At 31.0% G+C, this 20,393-nt stretch overlaps 1 protein-coding gene across 1 annotated transcript; it reads right to left on the minus strand.

Annotated features, from left to right (window-relative positions):
• Positions 1-464: 464 nt before the first annotated feature.
• Positions 465-18,819, minus strand: Smp_128860 (lysyl oxidase-like; the record flags this gene model as incomplete). The annotated part of the gene is made up of 9 exons (XM_018793631.1): positions 465-539; positions 2,594-2,688; positions 4,919-5,088; positions 6,246-6,366; positions 9,258-9,398; positions 11,300-11,459; positions 12,152-12,340; positions 15,300-15,505; positions 18,510-18,819. The coding sequence occupies 9 exons, from the start codon at positions 18,817-18,819 to the stop codon at positions 465-467; spliced, it is 1,467 nt and encodes a 488-aa protein (XP_018648124.1).
• Between the last annotated feature and the right edge of the window lie 1,574 nt (positions 18,820-20,393).

Consider the following 20,393-nt stretch of genomic DNA (forward strand, 5'->3'; position numbering starts at 1 on the left):
TGAACTATAACCCGTGGGATATTTCAACCTTACATACTCACTTTATTTTCGTGATCATTCAACCTGGATTTTAATTGGTTTTCAGCTTTCATTTTTCAGGCCAACTCAATTTACATCATGGATCATAAATTATAACGCTGAGAGATAATGAATTGCCTAAATTATCGTGGTTGAGCATGTCTCAGTATTATTTTTCTAAATTAATGTCTTTAAAATATCTTTCATTCCATAGAATTTTGTTGCAAATTAGTTAATATGGTGAAGATGTAATTCAAACTAAGATTGACATTGTTCAATAATTTTCGTTGTTATCCAATGTTGAAATTGCAACCACTATGTTAAGTTAATGCTTGATTAACATTAGTTTATTTCAGTTTGCTTTCATTCATGACTTTTAAAGTGAACTACTACTGTAAGCAAACTATGTAAAGTACGTGAAATACGTAGGTTGTGAAAGTATTAAGTCATTGTAAAGAATGTAATTCTTTTTTTTCTCTGTCATCCTTTTTCGGTAAATTTACTAACATTGACAATACCCACTGTATGAAATAAATACATTAAACTATCCATTTTAAGTTCACAATCCAGTTTAGTTATTTTAAGCATAGTTCGCTGTGGATTTGAACATTTTGATTGGTAGTCCTCCTCAAGTACTAATGTTTCTGCTTTCCAGTCAACTGAGAAGTCATTTTCTAAGGTGTAATATCGGACGTCAAGTTTGTACAGTTAGATCATAGTCGATTTTCTGCTGTGGTGATGACAAAATGTTGTAGCTGTCTATTATTGCTTACCTTATACTACTTACTGATCATAGTCAATCATAGAGAAACAAATAAAATTAACAGTTGTTTCGCTCCCGAATGGGGCTCGTCATCATGCGTAACCGAGACCAGGCTTTTCAAGTCCCAGTGTGAGTCACTTATCCTTGAATCACTGAGTTAGCATCCGTCGGTTTACGCGTCCAACTTCAATACCGACCAAAATCGTCTATTTAATGTAAACCTTCATGTCATTGCTATTTTTCAAAATTTTGTTGATATGGTTTACAGTTTGTACCTAAAAATTGTTTTACTTCCACAATGTGTGCATGTGTTGAAAAATAATTACGGGTGCGTATGATTTACAAGTAAAGTAGTAGAGGTTGTTTATTTATAAACACCAACAATTTACAATTGATTCCAATATATTAAATAACTGAATTGGAAGAAATTATTACTTAAAAGATTAGAAGATTCAAAATAGATCATTTAAATGAATAAATCGACATTGTCTTAATACAGCAGTATACCCTAGATGTGTCATTTGACATGTCAATGCGTTGTTAAAAAAATTGGATTCTGGCACCAAGAAGTCAGGATTAAATGAAACCTATTAAAGAGCAATGCAGGTGTGATATTAGATGATAAAATTTATAATTTTATTTTACCTTACTCAAATTTAAGTACCTTATCGTAGTTGAAAACAAAATAACCACGAAAGCTGTGAGCTATCAAATGATGTGTTTGAAAATGCCTCGACTATGTTTGTTATCAATTTATTAGTGATTGGGGATTTTGGTATCAACTATAGGAAAATAATGAAAATCTCATCAAAGAGTACGGCGAGTCATTTATCAGAAATGTTTAGTGGCATTACGCACTGAGGTTATGGTATAGCAGAGTACCAATCGACGACAAATATGGTAGTTATTCTCATGGCTTAGCGTCACACTGAGCTTAGGTATATCAAAGGACAACACATCCTGCAGCCTCACAAAATCGGCATTTGGTAAAAGCATCGTCCTGTATGCATTTTTTTAACATCCCAAAACTACAATGAATATGTGATGGTATGATTTGTGCTGACCTTCAATAATGAGATAAGCTTTCCAGTGACGTTACTTCTAGAAAATAGGAGCGTGTGTCGAAAATATGGATTAGACGGATTCCCTCCTGAATTCTAACTCGGATACTCTCTATTATATACGCAACGATTCCTCAAAATATTTGGGCACTGTGTGGTGCAAATGTGACTTTCATTTCATTCTCAACAGTTATTAAAATATTGACGAAGCACTGAATTATATCAGGGGTTTTGTTATTTCATTCATGAGTTACTGATCTAAAAACTTTGTTTCTGTTAAACCGTTGGGATAAGTTCTGTGATCTCAAGTAGTTTCTTTCAGAGTTAAGCCTCGAAATCTATGAAGCGAACAAAAGTCGGGCTAATTCAAGAGTATCTGCACGAAGTTGTCTTGTAACATTTGAGTCGAACATAGGAGAAACTGGAAACTCATGGAAATTCCCTCGGGCGTTTATTGATTGAGTCTTTCGCTGAGAGTTGTGAAGATTGTGAGGCCAGGGCGATCGCTGACTATGAGGCACCCAAATAACTTGTCTTATTAAGAATTCAATAAGTGTTTTTAACCATGGTAACTGCGGCAGGACAGGTACACCATCACAGCATTTTAAGGGAGGTAAGATTGTTTTTAAAATATCTCGAGAGCAATAGTTCGATGACATCGGTTTGAATTTATTGGACAGGCTACTTTTATATTTGATATAGTCAGTATGAACAATTACATAAAGTTTTAACTAAATTCAAATGAACATACTTGGAATGTGTACTGCCCTGGAGCAATGTCAGTTATATCAACCCATTGGCAATCATAATCATGTAAATACATATCTCGACATCCTGGACTTATACCTGAAAACAGAAGAGCGTAAAAGAAGTGTCGAATTTAAATCATAGTTTACTGTTTTCAAGTGTATCTAGTGAAGTTTCAGTTTATTGACTTTTAAAAGAAACTATTTTATTCAGTTTATATTAAATGACTTTTTTAATGTCTGGGAGTATTGATGTACTCTACATTGCAATATTCAAAGGGCTGAAAATATCACACTGCACAACTTATGTATTTCGAAGGTTATGGTGTAATTCTAGGTCCTATTGTGGTGTGTACTACTTATGCGGACAGACACAAGTAGTATGCAGCAGGGAGTGTAATGCTTACCCATAGAAGATTGAAATAAAAAGAAAAAAAAGAAAACAGACAGCAATCGGAATAACAACAAGATTAAAAGAATGATGTAGTATGCAGTGCACAACTCGAGGAAAATGTACAGATGATGTATTTAGTGTATGATTTTCATACTTTACAAAGCCACTGTGTGATTTTGCACATATTTTTTTCGTACATTGCACTGTGATTAATTTGATTTAATGAGAAAACAAATTTCTAGTGCATAATTTTAAATCAGTTGCACCAAGATCTTATCTGATAGATAGTTCATTATTTTTACGGAGATAGTATAGTATAGGGATGAGTCCAATTAGTTTTAGCTAGTCAGAAAACAGCATTTATTAATGGATAGTTTATGGAACATAATGCAATAATATTGTTCAGTGTCTTCTACAGGTTACTCAGCTTGTAAACCTAAAATCAAAAACAAATTCGCTCTAATGACCGCGAATCGTTCATACTCTCGAACCCTTAAAAGGATCAAAAAAGTTTTTTAAGAGTCCTCTCACTGTTCCTAGTAGGAGTTAGATGCTTACGGTTAGGGTGCTTTGTAGTCACGGGGATGAATGGATTTCATTCAGAAATATAGCATACGCTATCTGTTTAATTCTTTGATAGAATACAGCTTAGACGTGTGATATGGAGAGCCAGTCAGAAGTAGCAAAAGTCAAGTGCATTTCATTGGGGTCAATTTCTTAAGGATAGGGTGGTATATAATATATATATAACTCAACTAGACAGGCTAGGCGGAAAGAGGACCAATAAGGAAGCTAGGCTGCTCATACGGGTCGAACGTCATTGGTTTAGCACAATACTAAGATTGGATAAGTCGTATTTTGATTGGCAAGTAAATCACGTGATAAAAAAACCGGGCTTAAATTCACAAAAGTTTATATACTCTACTATTCCCCTAATTCTGTTGTTATTTCGATTGCTATCTGTTTTCTTTTTATTTCAACCTTCTGCTGGTAGGTATTCCACTTTCAATTCCTGCTACATACTACTAGTATCTGTCAGCATAAATAACATACACTACACTGAATGCTATCGTCAGACAAACAATTGTGTAAATAAGATCCCAGATGCATGATCAAAATATTTTCATCATTCACTTTGAAGTCAGTTTTTATTAGAGAGTGAAATAAACTGAGAAAACCTCGAAAATTGAGTAGCACTAGACAGTATGTAGTTCACCAACTGGATCTATCATTGACTGCAAACGTGGTTCAACTCAGGGTTTTCATCCTGTGCATTATATGATAGTTTTATCTCCTTATGGTTTCACCGTTATTTCAAAACTTGATGCATTTTCTTATACTTATTCATGAGCTATACTTGCTATATGGCAAAGTATAATATCAACCTACTATTACAGTCTAGTTAGTTGGTCTGCTTTCAGCTATTTATCACTACGGTTGATATATAAACGCTTAAACTGACGAACTAAAACTTATAACTTTTATTATACGTCGAAATTCGGTAAGTATAGTTGGACTGATCAACGAGTAATCTCACAGTTATAAAATTAGCTTGAATTCATACTTACTTTCCATCCTACACTTTAAACATGTATGAAACTGAAATAACTCAGAATATCTTTTGTTTATTTATCACATTCAATAGCCAATTGTAAAGGAAATAAAAAATTTACTACAAAAAATCACTCAATATTACTACTTATTATGCATAGGATTTAAAGTATACAGAATGAATACTTTTATTTACGACAGAAACGGTATTCATGGAAAGCTGATTATTCTGAAAAGTTGTATATCACTTTTGTCAGTGTACTTTTTGTAGTTCATTAAAATTATCAGCAACCGTAATCTCTGGAACTAAACCTTCAGATTACATAAAAATCCAATTTATAAACTAACAACATTTTATGCATAGTATTATGTCAAATATAGTTACCTTGTGTTCCTTTACTATCGACTACATTACTACAACGGAACTTAGGTGCTACTCCAGATTTGCACAGATTATCTTCCAAACAAAAGCTTGATTTATGCCCAACAGCTACTAGCCTCTTTTCTGTATCCACAACTTCGTAACGTGAAAATACTTTCATGCTATGATAATGCCTATACAAAGAAATATCAAAATATCCACTGTACTCAAAATAAGCTCACTTCTGTTATGTGGCATTTTTTTCACTTACTGATCGTTCAATGATAATGTAATTTGATTTTGAAAATTATATAATAAACTTGACTTTTACACATAGTAAATATGACAAAATCGAACAGAAAATCATTCTATAATAATTAAAAAATCAGTATTCAGGTTTTCTCTACAGCCCAGATTTCTCAATCTTGTCAAAATCTCATTTGTTTTAGATACAAAACCATTTAACTAATTAAGTGCCAGGTGAGCAAAATACGTATTCTTAGAACAGGATATAATACCACGACATAACACACTGGATTGTGAAGTATAACCCAAAATGTTTGTCACTTCTGAATTTTGAAATTTTATTGAAATGCAGTGTTAAACAAATTTTTTTGATTATGGATACCACCATATCGTTTCAAACGATCACATTTTCACATACAGAATCCTTATTTTCATGTCTTATATTTTGACAAAATTATTGATTATATTTTATATAATAAACCATGTTTATTTCTTTCTGAAGTTTGATTCACCTAGTAACAATTATCTTTGTTTAATATCCATGAGAATTTATCTTAGAATTATTATTATCAATATCATTATTATTATGAACATATTCCTGTCATAGTCTCTCTAAAAAAATTACAAAATATCATGCGGAATATTCTTAGGTTAGAATGAGGATGCTGCACGTATAGAATCTTTTAAAGCTAAATGATTTAGTTAAGAAGCTTGAAAGACTTCCCTCTGAAGTATATGCTGATGAAGTTGTCCAGAAGAACACTGAAAGCTTCACGATTAAACCATCTAGTTTATAATATATTACACCTCCAAAATTCTAGGATAGTTAAATGAATAAGTAATATCACTTTTCTAGATATTTCAAAGCAATAAGTCTCTTCATATAACTATATAAAACTCTAGTCAGAATGCATGTTTACTTTAGAATGAGAACATATTTAAGATGGAATATACTCGGATATCGCTTCTCATGCTGATTGGACAGATACATTCAAGTTTTTAAAATATCAGTATAAATTATCAATACACATAGGAAAATTCATTTCTTTAATGTTCTTAATAATACACTGAATATATTAAATATTTTCAGTTTCAGCTTACTTACATATGGCATGCATGCCATTCCCAATTATCTGGATCTTCTAGGGGTCGAAAAACCTCATTTCCAGAGTTTTCAATAATTGATGAGAATCTCATCAGGGTTCTGGTCATCCATGTATAGTTATCTAAATTTTTAAAAAATGCGGCTGAAAATATTCGAAAATTTTGATTTGTTCTTTATTATTTCCCTGGAAGGGTAATGTAAAGCTTGATTTTCTAGGAAAAAATCTATAATGCATGACTGTTACGCACTATACCGGACACTCACACAGGCGAACATAATTTAGGTCTGAAACAACATATTTTAAGTCATATATATATATATATTCAATCACTAACCACTCGCTGTTCACTGATACCGATAAAATAAGTTTATTTTAAATCATAATCTCAGGTTCTACGTGCTATGGTATTGCACAACGTCCAATACAGATTAATAATTAGGTATATTAAATAAACTGTCAGTAGCTAATTCTTATTTTTGACAATATTACGTTTTTCTTGCTTCATATAATCAGAGTAATGAAACAGAACATAAATTCACATTAACTGATCAATGATTAGTAACCTGTTTTACAGTCAGAATACAAAGGACTAGAATGACTGAATGGTGGCTGAGGTACTTGAATACAAACTGAATTTTCACAGATTTCTGTTAATTATATACAAGTTTACAAAAACTTTAATTGTATAATCACACAGTCAATTTACAACTGTTTATCAAATCAAATAAAAAAGGTGAGAGGGACTAAAGAAATGAGGTGTCAACTCAATAAGTGGAAAAATGTGAAATAGTTCAAATAATTTCCTTTGGAATAATCAAAGCGTATAACAGAATGAAAAAAGCTAATGGGTGAAGGAACATGTTGTGCAGAGGACATTCTCAGATGAAATATATTTAAAGTAATCATGCTTCCTAGATTTAACAACAAATAGTTATTCTTTACAAGAAGAGAATAACGCAATTATTACTATATCTCCAAGTGTCACTACCGTTAAACTATCATTTTATGAAGTTTCATTAGTAAAATATAGGCTAGAAACAAAAGAAATTTCAATGCCCACCGCATAAAACATTTACATTAAATGTTTAATGATAAACTATGTTGATATTTCAAATCAAAACTGTTGTAAACATTGTAAGCAAAGATGGATAGTGGCTAGCAGTGGAATCCAGGACGCGCGTTTCGTCCTTTTTGGGACTCGTCAGTTGGATGTACCTGCATCCCAGAGTTGATGTTCACTCTGAGACTCGAACCCAGTACACTTCGCGTTCTGGATTCCACTGCTAGCCACTATCCATCTTTGCTTACAATGCTTGCCAATTAAGGCTATATTGAGGTGATACGCACAGTATGCACATATGCCAATTAGAGACTGACCAGTTTCAGTCCAAAACATCAACGGGAAGATTCAAACAAACAATACTAACCGTTGTAAACATTGTTTAATAGTTTTCATCTTAATATATATTGATTGTTATATATTTAAAAATAAGTTGATCTATAAAATTGTGCTTTTCTAAACGTTAATGGATTTGATGTTATATTTATGTTTTCATTAAAAAGGCTATATTATTCACCAATGAATAAATTATAAATCTTCAGAAATACTTCATTTCTTAATACAGAGTTCAATAATACTGAATATATATTTACATAATAACAGTATTGAAGCTTACAACTTTACTGTAATGTGAACTGTTAACAATTACTACACCTCTAAATAAATCAATATATTTGTAATGTCCCAATGAGTAGAAAAATTAGATTTTCTGACGTTTCGTGACTCAGTGTAAGCTGCTTCGTCAGTGAATAAATAACCAAATTACTACATATATTTTATTGATTAAATTTAATGTTTTTCAGGCTATATATCATCTTCATGAATTGATTTGGCTTATTATATAAATGTTACTTCTTACCTAAAAGTATATTATTATCATTTCTTTTTATTTCAAATGGGCAATTAATCAACTATGAAAAGAACTTGGTTAAATAGAATACGCTTGTATTTTGAACGGGAGTTTCTAAAACCTTATTACCATGTATAATTAATTAAATAGTTATTGAAGAATACATCATGAATGAATGATATAGATTTATTCGACGTATTTATAGTGACAAAGGTGAGTAGGAAAATTCTGATCATTTATATGACTAATCATTGTATTTATTCTATCGATAGATTCTATCGATGCACTTTCAAATTACAATTAGCTGACAAACAAGAATATCATCTATCAAGCCATTAAGAATCGATTATGTCAATTGTGCCTCATTTTTATCCCGAAAATTCTAAACATAGAGTTTTATATATAATTTATCTTCATTATAGAAATCAATAGGGTGCTTTGGTAACAACATTCTTGATATCTACATATTTTTGATTGCCTGTACTACCCACCTCTATGTGTTGAAGTAATAATAATAATAAAATGAAACTTACGTCATTCTTTTATAGCTGGATGAAAATTGTTTAAATAGTTTCTTTTTTTCTGATAAAGTTATCAAATAATAACGAACACAATTTCGCTATTTCATGTTAGCTTAATCGTCGTAACGAAAATATCACATGAATAAGTTACACATCCATCACTAAACGATGGTGTTACAGATAAGATTCTTAAAATGAACATTTTGATGATAATTCTTCCATGAGATGTGGACGATGTACAGTTTCATCTGTTTTATTCAAACTGTCCGTAAGATTTTTTAGAATCATTCCACTGTTTCAATGACGAAAAGTTTTATTTGTCATACATTCATTGTAAAAACCTATCTATAAATGAGTTATTAAAGTTTTAACTACTATTGGGGGTTGATTAATTGGAGATAAGAACATCACAAAAATCATTTTTTAGACAAAGAGACTAATATACACGTTACTCAGACTATATTAACATAATATGGGTAAATTTCATTCAGAGTTCCAAATTATGATAACTTTAAAATACTTCAATAAATTAATAAAAAGTTCATAAGTTTATAAGAATAGTAAAAATGGAACTGCTTACATGGATTATTATCAATAATTCTGTACACAATATCTGGCAAACAATTTTCTTCAAGAGCACATTCTAATAACCAAAGACTCATTTTCTGAATATACGCAGATGTTTCTAAACTGTAGCGATCAGGTGATAAATCCGGTAGATCTAATATTTTTTCAAAAAAAGACTATGGAAAACATTGTATACACGAAGTATTTTCGTCACTTATGAAATTATAGTAGATTATCTTCAAGATAATTCCTTACGCTTCGTACATCTTTCGTCCTGATAACTGGTATTAAGCGAATCGCAAAGGTGTATGAATTCAGAAATGCTGACTATAGTTTATTATTTAATATCACTGATCACTAAGCCAGAAGCACAAAAAGTGAATTCGAGCAGAAAGTTTAGTGAAAGCAAATACAGGGGAGAATTTAGAGTTGAATAAAGAAATGAATAAAGAGTCATACACTACAAAATATATGTGTATATTGAATGAGCTGGTCACAAAAATCTATACGAGACTGATGATAGTTTTTCTCAATATTACTGATATTTTTTCAGTTTGATTAGCAAATGTGTTGACTTTTGAACTAACGCAACCGATAAGCTGACTAATACTTAGAATATCTTATGAAACACATGGACTAATGCAACTTAACGATTTCCTGTGTTTTTTGTTATTACAGTCAACTTGGAGCCATTTGTAGTAAATTTAGTGACTTAAACAACTACAGCGTAAAGTTATTTAGTATCTTCTACTTCAATAACAGTATATTTATAAGCTCTGTTCACACGATCAATAGGTTATACAAATTTTCATTTCCATCAACTTCTATTTACAACAATAGTAGGTCAGTTGAATAATCAAATCTACTATTTATTCTTTTAGTTCATAACTCAAGTGATTATCCCTAACATATAAAATTTCCCCTGTAATAAATAAAAGACTTTTCATGATATATGATATATAACTAACTTTCTAACTATAAAAAGTTACTGCTTAATCGCTAGGTTTTATATTTAATAAAATGAGTTATATATAGATGAGAAAAATCCGGAGACAGTTGTATGTATTCACTACATCTTTGTACACCTTCTTGTTTCAAATGTTTTGATTTAATATGATTTAATTTTTATAGTTTAATACACATTTATGCTTTACTAAAAAGATTAAATGGTGGCTTAAATGGAAAAATTAATCAGTATGATCATCTGCATTACGATGATGTTTTACTTTGTATAATGATGACACAATATTAGTTAATGAATGGATTTTGATAAACACATAAAACTTAAACAAAGTACTAATTTTTATATATAGTTGAAATCATGAGTCAATTGAAGCTAGACCACCATGGAAAACCTGGAAGCACTGGACGGCCGTTTCGCCCTATTTTGGGACTCCTCAGCAGTGCGCACCCACGATCCCACCTCGCGAGATTCGAACCCAGGACCTACCAGTCTCGCGCCAGAGCACTTAACCGACAGACCACCGAGCCGGCACTAGTTTCTTCAAAGGGGCCATTCAATGTTTAATGATATAAGAATTTACGCCAATAATTCTCTTTTCTTTTATCGAATTCAATTCATTGGGTTTATTGTCGACTACTTTTAGTTATTTTATTGTTTTGATGAACAATGGAAAATATTGTAAATAAGTTAAATCTATAGACTAAATGAAACTAGAATAAAACATAATAAGGAATATTAACTGTTATAAATTAATTTAATTTATTTGATTACAGGTTTCTACAATCTGAAAGAATGAAGTGATATTTGAGAAATATATTTTAATTTTATTAGTTTAGATGATGAAATAATTGAAGCTAGAACACCATGGAAAACCTAGAAGCACTGGACGGCCGTTTCGTCCTATTATGGGACTCCTCAGCAGTGCGCATATTTTACATTAAAAATCAAATTAATTCATTGATTAATGAGTTCTCTCTTTTTATTTTCTAATATTTACTTGACTTTTGATATAAGCGCTTATATTAATAAACAAATAATGTAAATGAATTAATAATTAGATAAGATTAACAGTATATAACATTTACTCTTACTATTTGTACATTCAACAGCTGCTGCTAATTTTGACTGACATGAAATACCATTGTAATCGATATAACTTTTACAATACTTTAAATCGGTCTCATTCCCATAACAATACCCAAGTATAGCAATTGGATTAGTGGTATTAATTCCAGTTTGTTCGATCGGCATCTAAAAGATAAGACGAAAGATGGCAAAGAAAAACATATTTTCGTTTCAAATAATTTTTTTTACTAAACTATGTTAGTGAAAGCAATATATGTATAACTATATATTGCAATAAGGCCTGGTGTGTATCTAATTGAAAACAGTATTATTTAGTGATGTCTTTTCTAAATTATAGATATGTGCTATAGTTATGTATCATAAACCAACGTTTTGTTCTTTTCAAAACCTATACTTCAGCGAGGTAGTAATCAACGAGAACGCAAGTGGGGGCAACCAAACATATTTCAATACATTACATAATATCTTGGTAAAATCTGAGAACCATACAGTAAATACTTCATTTTCAAAAATCCATCAACTGTCTCAGACTTTGTTGTTCCTTCGTTTCCATATTAATCAATCTCTGTTCTCGTTATCTCCTCTTCGATTTTCTCAACCTCCTGTCGCCAGGCACCCCACATCCGATTGGTGATACATACTACTTATTTCCGCCGACGTCAATAGCACACACCACACCAATACTTTCCAAACTGATCTCAGTAACTGATAGATAATTTTAGCTTTTTTATTTCGAAAGATCTTTGAATTTTGAAGATACGAACGTATTTTTAACGAGTCAATTAGTAAAATCTATAGAAAGTATCCATTCAATCAATCGTACTTTAACAAAGTGTAAGAGAACTCGTCTAACATACCGCGATAACTCTACCTCCACGACCAGCATTTAATTGATGACAAAATACAATTGCTTCAGCTGCATGGAAATGATCTGAACATACTGTTCCCTTTGTTCCATTTTTTGTTTCAATTAAAACTGGAATGAATATAGATGATTGTGGATGGTGACTCAAGTTCAATTGTTGACTGATCACTTTGAATTTTATCTAATTGGTTTAAAGTGAGAAAATATTAAAATCTATTTATCTGTAAACGAATTGCAATATAACTTTTCTTCTAACAAAACTCATTGTCCAAACCAATTGATAACTGTACATTCTTAGAGAATAATCGAATTCTATGGATTAATTTGCAGCGTGATAACTAGTCTAGTTGAGTAGAAATACCTATGAAATTCGTTTGATGTTAAGTGCTTGTAAACTATTAGCAAAAAGCCGTGGCTCTAATAGTCGTGCTGGTTGGCATTCGTAGCAAGGTATTTTATAAATTTCAAGGGAACTAAAACTCTTTATGTGTTTCGAACATAAGTCGCTCTTTGTCTTAGTCAAAAATGTTAACGCTAGGTTATTTGGATGGAGACTGATTTTCTGTAGAACTGAGATATTTGTACTAGCTTGGCTGATGTACTTTCATGGGCTCTAAAGATCAAACAAATGTAACGTCGGTTACTTTATAGTGCTTATAAAAAACAAAAATACTCTTTTCTGCCTGAATAAATTGAGAATTTGGTAAAAAAAAGAAAGCATAAGTTATAAATACTGTTAAAATTATAGATCCATCACAAACACCACTGAAACATGTGATCCATAAGAATTTCTTAAACATTTCACTAATTCCTCGAGAGTTTTTATAATTTTCATCAAGATTTGTATTTGCTCAGTCTATTTATTGGGTAGGCCGTGTAGTATCTTATGAATAATATAAAAAAATTCTAAATATGAACAACAGAAAACCCCACTGACGGTTGATTGGTTATAGTAATCTCAGAAATATTCATTTGAGTGATTAGTTTGTTTATCACTAAATTGGATAAGAAATAATGAAGATTCAATAAAGAAAACCTCCTTTTTTACAGTGTCATTTAATAAGGCTGTACAACCGTAATAACAGACACCTTAAATGAGTATACATACAAAAAATCATATTTTTAACGTGATCAAAAGTCCTATGAAGTGTCAAAAGAAACCATGCAATCAACCAATGAATAGACGGTAAAGTCAGATACTAGACGGGACATATTTGTTCATTCGAAGAACATGGAAAAAGTGTGAATAAGCTAAGGTAGTAACTTCTAAATCTATAAGGGATTTATTATTCTAATTTTTGAAAATATATTACAATGAGGGCCTAGAAGTTCTGTTCTTGAATGTACGAATCAAATTTTTTATGATAAATTAACAACGATCTTTCTGTGCGTAAAATTCTGTCTCGTATTCCAGAAGAGCTAAATTATATAATCTTATAAGTGATTTTAAAAACTACTTCATTCGCTGAGATTTTACTTCTAAACGGATTACAAATTCAGAGTTGATTAAATATTCAAATACAGAACTAATAATTTCAATAGTGTAATAAGAAGACAAGGATTATCAGAACTATGTGATATATTACCGCAATACATTTCGGAATACTAAAGATTCCCATTGTGTTGTTCCAATACATTTCGAACAATCTGATCACACATATACTTGTTAAGAACATTTATATATAAAAATGAAAGGTCAACTAGACTGGAAATGGGGGTTTATAGAAAACAAGGATAATGATAATAATAATACTACTAATAATAATGTGAAAACAATTTGAAACCTAATGACTGTGGTTAATAAGCTAATAAGGTAAGAACAAACTGCTTTTGAATACACAAAGGGGGTTTGAATTTTTGTATGACTAAGGCTTCAATAAACCTTGATATACGCTCTTTTACACTTTCATACAACACCACAAAAACCGAGTTAAGATCAATCTTATGGCCTGTTTCGATTATATGTTTGGCAATGGAGGATGATAGATGTTTATCCTCAACTCTTATTGGGTCATTTGATTTTATTTGTTTCTGCAACCATTTTTGCACATGTTCACACACTCTAATTTCAGATCACGATTGCTACTCTCTATGTATGTGTGACCACACACACATTTAAATTGGTAAATGCAGTGGGATGTGACATAAACGTTTCCATGTCTTTTAGGTTTTGAATGAAGCATGGACGTCGTTCTTTCTTTGATAATGACCTTCGCTGCATAATACGTTTTGTTGGTGATTGATTTAAGCCTTTGTTTCAATAAAAGGCTATTTGAATCACCTCTAAATGATGAGGTGATGTAGGCAGGCTTTTTTTCTGCAAGGCAACAGTAGGTCTCACTATACCATGAACTTTCCATCTGTTTATGGGTTTAAGGGGATAGCCATTTCCCATTAATGTCTTGTTTAACAATTCAACATTATCATCAATAGCATCATTTGTGCAAATACGATCAAGCCTGTTAAATGGACACCTTATCAAACCCCATTTGTATTGCACAAGGCGATAACTATAATATCTAAGGTATTGGCTTGTCAACGTTGGTTTTCGGAAAATGGGTCCTTTGATTGAGCCATCTTCTCGTCTACTTAGAAGTATATTCAGGAAGGGAAGTTGGTCGTTCTTCTCCTCTTCGCATGAGAGACTGATGTGATTTTAAATACTGTTAGTTTATATAATACACAGTTCATATCCTCCTTTCTTTCACAGATAACTAAGATATCACCCACGTATCTCTTATAAAGTGACATGTTTTTGATTAGATCTTCAGCCAGATTTTCAACATGTGCCATGAACTCATCGGCTAATAATGGTCCTAATCATATTATATTCACATTTGGAAAACAATAATTATAAGATTAGAAACTCTTTTTTATAGAAGCTAGATTTCTATATAAATCAAACAGTTATACTAAGCATGTTACAGTTTAGATTATCGAACTGGAATTTTTTATTCTATTTTACTCCATAGATAGACATCTTTGACGTTTTCGTTTACTTGATAAAGTAGTTGTCGTAAACTAAGTGGCTCCTAAACTGTTAACTTTACGACAGTTCAAATAAACAAACTTGTTGAAAGTGTATTTGTATTGTAAAAATGTTGATTGTCCTAATAGAAAACAGTTTATAGTTTACGTACTTTAGACATTTTTTCTAACTCCAACTGAGTAAATTTCAATTTAAGCGGATTCCATAAAGGCTTATCTATTATTACAGCTTTTTGAGCACATTTTACACCAGCTTCTTCATTAATTCGACAATCATGTACACCCCAACCGTTAAATCTACAATCAGTTAGACGTTTTTCACTACCAGTACAATGAACTTCATCCATTAAATAATTTGCTGAAATGTAGAAAAAAACATTTTAATTGTCGACTAACTTTTTAATTATTGAAACATGAAGTTACTTATATAGTATTAAGTAGTATTACTTCAATAATGTAAAATTACCAATGTATATTCATTATTCGTAGTGTAGTTATGATTATTATTTATTTTCAACAAACTACAGAAGAACTCTGTTATTCTGACTGTTCGTTTGAATCATTCCTTTAAATATCTTACGAACTTATTCACAAGTATCTGATCCAATCTTTGAAAAACAAAACTAATCGATAAATCAGAAGTATGTAGAAGTAACATGAAGATTTCAATGATCCATTTTCAATGATTGATATTAAAAGTACTTGTTGTATCTAAATAAAATCCTGTTATAAATATAAAAACACTTCATCTTAATGATTACAACATATACATCGTTATGTAATTAGAAAAAAGTGTTCAAATAAATAGAATGTTCTATGGTCTGTTTTTTTTGATAATCCACTTTAATAATTAAATAGAGTAAAGAAAAAAATGTATAAGGAGATGGAAAATTATCATAGACTTGATTAATCTTCTTTAGTAAGTAGTTTGCAAGAAAAGTAGTTAAGTCGACTGACCTCATTACTTGATCAGTGTAATTTTATGGCAATACGTTAAATTGCATGACTACATATTAACTGTTATAAGTTATTTGGAATCATATTCGTCTTTGAAAAAGCCTAATATTTCACAACGTAGATAATATATATATCCATTTAACTTTATGTATAAAGTGTATCCGTTGTCATGGAGTACAAAACAGCAATGCACTTGGTTCATAAAACTATTCTTTTAATCTGATCCTTCTAGTAGTCAAGACTTCAAAACTAAATATTCATTCATAGACACAGAAAATCACCCTTTATTTTGATAAACATGGTTGAAATCCTCTCATCAACACTGAAATTCATAACTCAATAACACTTTTTACTTAATAACTTGTATATTTTTGACAGCTAAGATTATGTCATATATATTCATGTATTTGATCACCTGCTCACTGGTTAAGTCGTTCAGAGTCATTCACCTAGGATTCAGGAATATTATCAATTCAGTAACCCAAATCATTTGATAACTTTTCACACTAACTGAATAATTATAGCATTGCGAATAAGGTTAGTATACTGTGTTGTCTGTATGAATAAATGATTCATTTGTACTTGATGTGTTCCTGATTTCGAATTCCAAAAACAACACATTCGTTTGTGTTCACCTAGTTCTGACTTAAATTTCGCTATTTTGAGGATTCCTAGTTAGTATGATACTTTAGATACTTCTAAATGTCACGAATACTCAGTGAGGTCATCAAATAGATTACTTTACAATGTCCCACATTTCAAAAGTTACATTCATTTGAAATTTCAGTTTAATAACCTCATTACGCACTTTGGAATTTCACATACATTCTAGACAAAATATCTATAGATTTTCAAATACGCCTTGTCGATAAGCTGAAGGAAATCTAACATACTATTTGAACCTTATATGTTATTTACATTTTACTGGCTCTGTATCCAGTCCAACTAATGGCTTCAAAGCTAAATTGAGTAAAGAACTCATAATAGATTTCGAATGTGTATCAGAACTATGTTCTGATAATCTTCGTCTTCTTATTACACATTTGAAATTTATCAAAGGAACTAATTGCTTTAAATTTTATTATAGATTATCTATCTAATAAATCAGTATATTATCGAAACTCTCAAGTCCACTGAAATTTCACATTTATTGCCGGTACCAACGACCAAAAACTTGTACAAAACATTGAATTCAAATTCAGATTACTTTGTGACAACATCTTAGGATTATATTGACGGGACAGAATCACACATAAAAAGGATGTTCACGCAAACCATCTACATTTTCATTTATTGCTCGTTAAGAACACACAAAATGTATCTTATTAATAGATTTTAAATAATCTGACGCCTGTGGAGCTAATAAGGAAAGAAAATGTATGAATTTCTGAGTTTATATATTTCCTGTAGTTCATATAAATTTAAACAGCAAATATAGAAGACAGAAAATATCTATGATAATCGGAATAAATTCAGTAACTTTCAGGAATATTAAACTTTTCCACTATCCTCTTTCAAAGATCATGTATTAATAAATGGGCAGACGTTAAGACAGAAGAGAATGATCATTAGCTGTTGTGTGATCTTTAATTTTATCTTTAGTTAAGTCTATTTAATTATTTCGACATCCTCTCAGAGCGACTGAGGAGTCATAATTGATTGACTTTACGAAGTAAGATATTATTGTACATACTTTCTCATTCCAAACCATTTGAAAGAAGAATAAAAAAATCGTAAACGTGAATAAAAATTGACTTACTATGAGAACATTAGTGACTTAATTTGGTTTGATTTAAGAAATATGGATTTTCTGTAAGATTGTTTCTACAATTTACATATAAAGTAAATCAGTAGGACATACACAAGTTGGAAGTAGACATGGGGTCAACAGATGAATGTTCACAGATTATCAGTATACTCTTCTTTCTAGGAAATTCTTATGAATATACAAGAAAGGTATTAATGGGACACTCAACTGGTCAAAAATATCCTCGTCTTAACAAGAGGTGCAATTATTATGTCTATCTACAACCAAATACTTTTTTTTTTGCGACTTTTGCAGGCAAAATGTTTATTATTTGGCATCTTGCTATCTGTAAAGTATACATAATTTTATTTTATATCTGTATTTATTTCCCTGATCAGCAGCAATTTGTAAGTAGGTCACCACGGATACGAATACAGACCAGTGAATTAGATAAAAAGTGTTTTGATTATCTTTTATCTTTGTGTAGGACTCGTTTCTGTTCTTACATCTTAACCACATTGTATTCAAAAAGGTTTGAAGGGAGTCAAAAAGCACCTGAGAACATTATTTATTGTTAAACTTTAGTGGGAATTTCATTTATGTAGGATATACGAAAATATTTTTGTAGCTCAATGAAATGAAATTTCACATCACTAACCTTGAGAGCTTGATCCGAATCTATTACGTCTGTGTACTTCAAGAGCGTGACCCATTCCTAATTGTCTACAAACAACATTTGCTTCTTTCATTGTCCAGTGATCATCACATACTTTGCCCCAACCATACGTTCTATAAACTAGTACAGTACCAGTTTGTTCACTTGGACCATCGACCAATTTAATATCACCATCATAATTTACTGAAGAACATTGTATATTTGCAATGAGGAAATCCACAACAATTGTAGTGATGATAATGATTGTATTTTGATTACGAAACGAAGTTTTATCAGAATTAGTTCTAGACATTATAAAATTATTTTACAATATATTCAGTATTTTCTCTCATTTATATATAAGTCAATGTTCATGCTGGAGCAATTTGAAAGTGAACATATTTTGAATTAATTTCTTAGTGTATTTTATTCGAGTGAATATGCTGATCAAGAAAAGTGTAAATGTTTTTTGTTCATGCAAATGAGAGTATGAATTAAATAAGTAACTTTATCTAACCACCTTTATTAAGTAAAACCACTAATATATTACTAAATGAGATTAGATTATAAGCAAGTGGTTGAATGGTTAGTTAGTTAGTTAGTTAGTTGTACATTTTTGTTATTATCGAGATGAGATCATCAAAGTACGAAAAGAAAGTTTGTCCAAAATATATTTTACATAAGTCGATAAATCAAGCTTTTGTTGTAACTAGATTGTAAATAACGAAAAGCTGTTTCTTGCAACAAAACTACTTTTTCTAATTTCCAGAATGCTTTGGTCTATGATGTGTAAAGTGATCAGCACTATCAAAGTACAATTAACTAATTGTTGACATGTTAAAAACGAATATAGACATACATGAACATTTCTGATTAAATAATTAGATGAAACTGGAACACATGAGTATTTCAGTTTGAGTAACCGGAGGGTTACAGCGGTTAGTCATATCATAAAAATATTGTTCTAAGCTGAGTGTATATGCCTTAACTTGATAAATGGGTTTCGCTAGAAAATTCAAAATTAAATAAATTCTTTTTATTTAGGTAATTTTCAATATGATAAGCTAGACAACTGTTTAGAAAGACAATTAATTACGTCAAAAACAGTAATTAGGGAATATCACTGAGTTGCAAACAATACGCAGTGGTGAATAAATCCCCAAAATAAGTGGTTCTAGAAGTCATCAACAATTATGCTTACTTCATAAGTTTTACTGGACACACCTAACTGAAAGCTTTCGGTCATATATCCGCATGAAATCACAAGTGGGTGCGCTGTACCACTCATCTCTTGCAACCACTACCTTGAATGGATCAAACGCTTTTCGGGAATTTGATAGCTTTTCAAATATATCATAGAACCACTTCATTTCTGATTTCTCACTTGACTGAGTCGGTATATTCCGATTATAAAGGTGTTACTTGTAAAGGTGTTGTTAAGCTCCAAATAGCTGTGGCATCTTTAGTGCTGAGATTAACGTGATCTGGTACACCAATTATTATGCTACGAGTCTGTTCCTCGTTGAAACATTTTATATCATTTTTTAATTCATATTTTTGCAGTTTGTGATATTGTTCTCATGTTTTCGGATATCTCCTTTCTCGTTCATTGTTATATTATGTCTTCATCAAGGTTGAACAGACATCTTAATTACTTAGGATTAAACCTCTTTAGCGTCCAACAACTCGGCTGATGCGATGTGGTGTTTAAATAAATCAATGACTTCTTAGGAGTGATGACTGTTGTGATTTTGAATTCAAAATACAATACATTCGTTCGGGCTCATCTAATACTTCTTGATTACATTGAGTTATTCCTGGGATTACTAATTCATACTACAATTCAAATACTTCTGATTATCATATTGGCGTCGCGATTGAGCCTGT

Source organism: Schistosoma mansoni, chromosome 1 (assembly GCF_000237925.1).
Source record: "Schistosoma mansoni strain Puerto Rico chromosome 1, complete genome".
Taxonomy (NCBI): domain Eukaryota; kingdom Metazoa; phylum Platyhelminthes; class Trematoda; order Strigeidida; family Schistosomatidae; genus Schistosoma; species Schistosoma mansoni.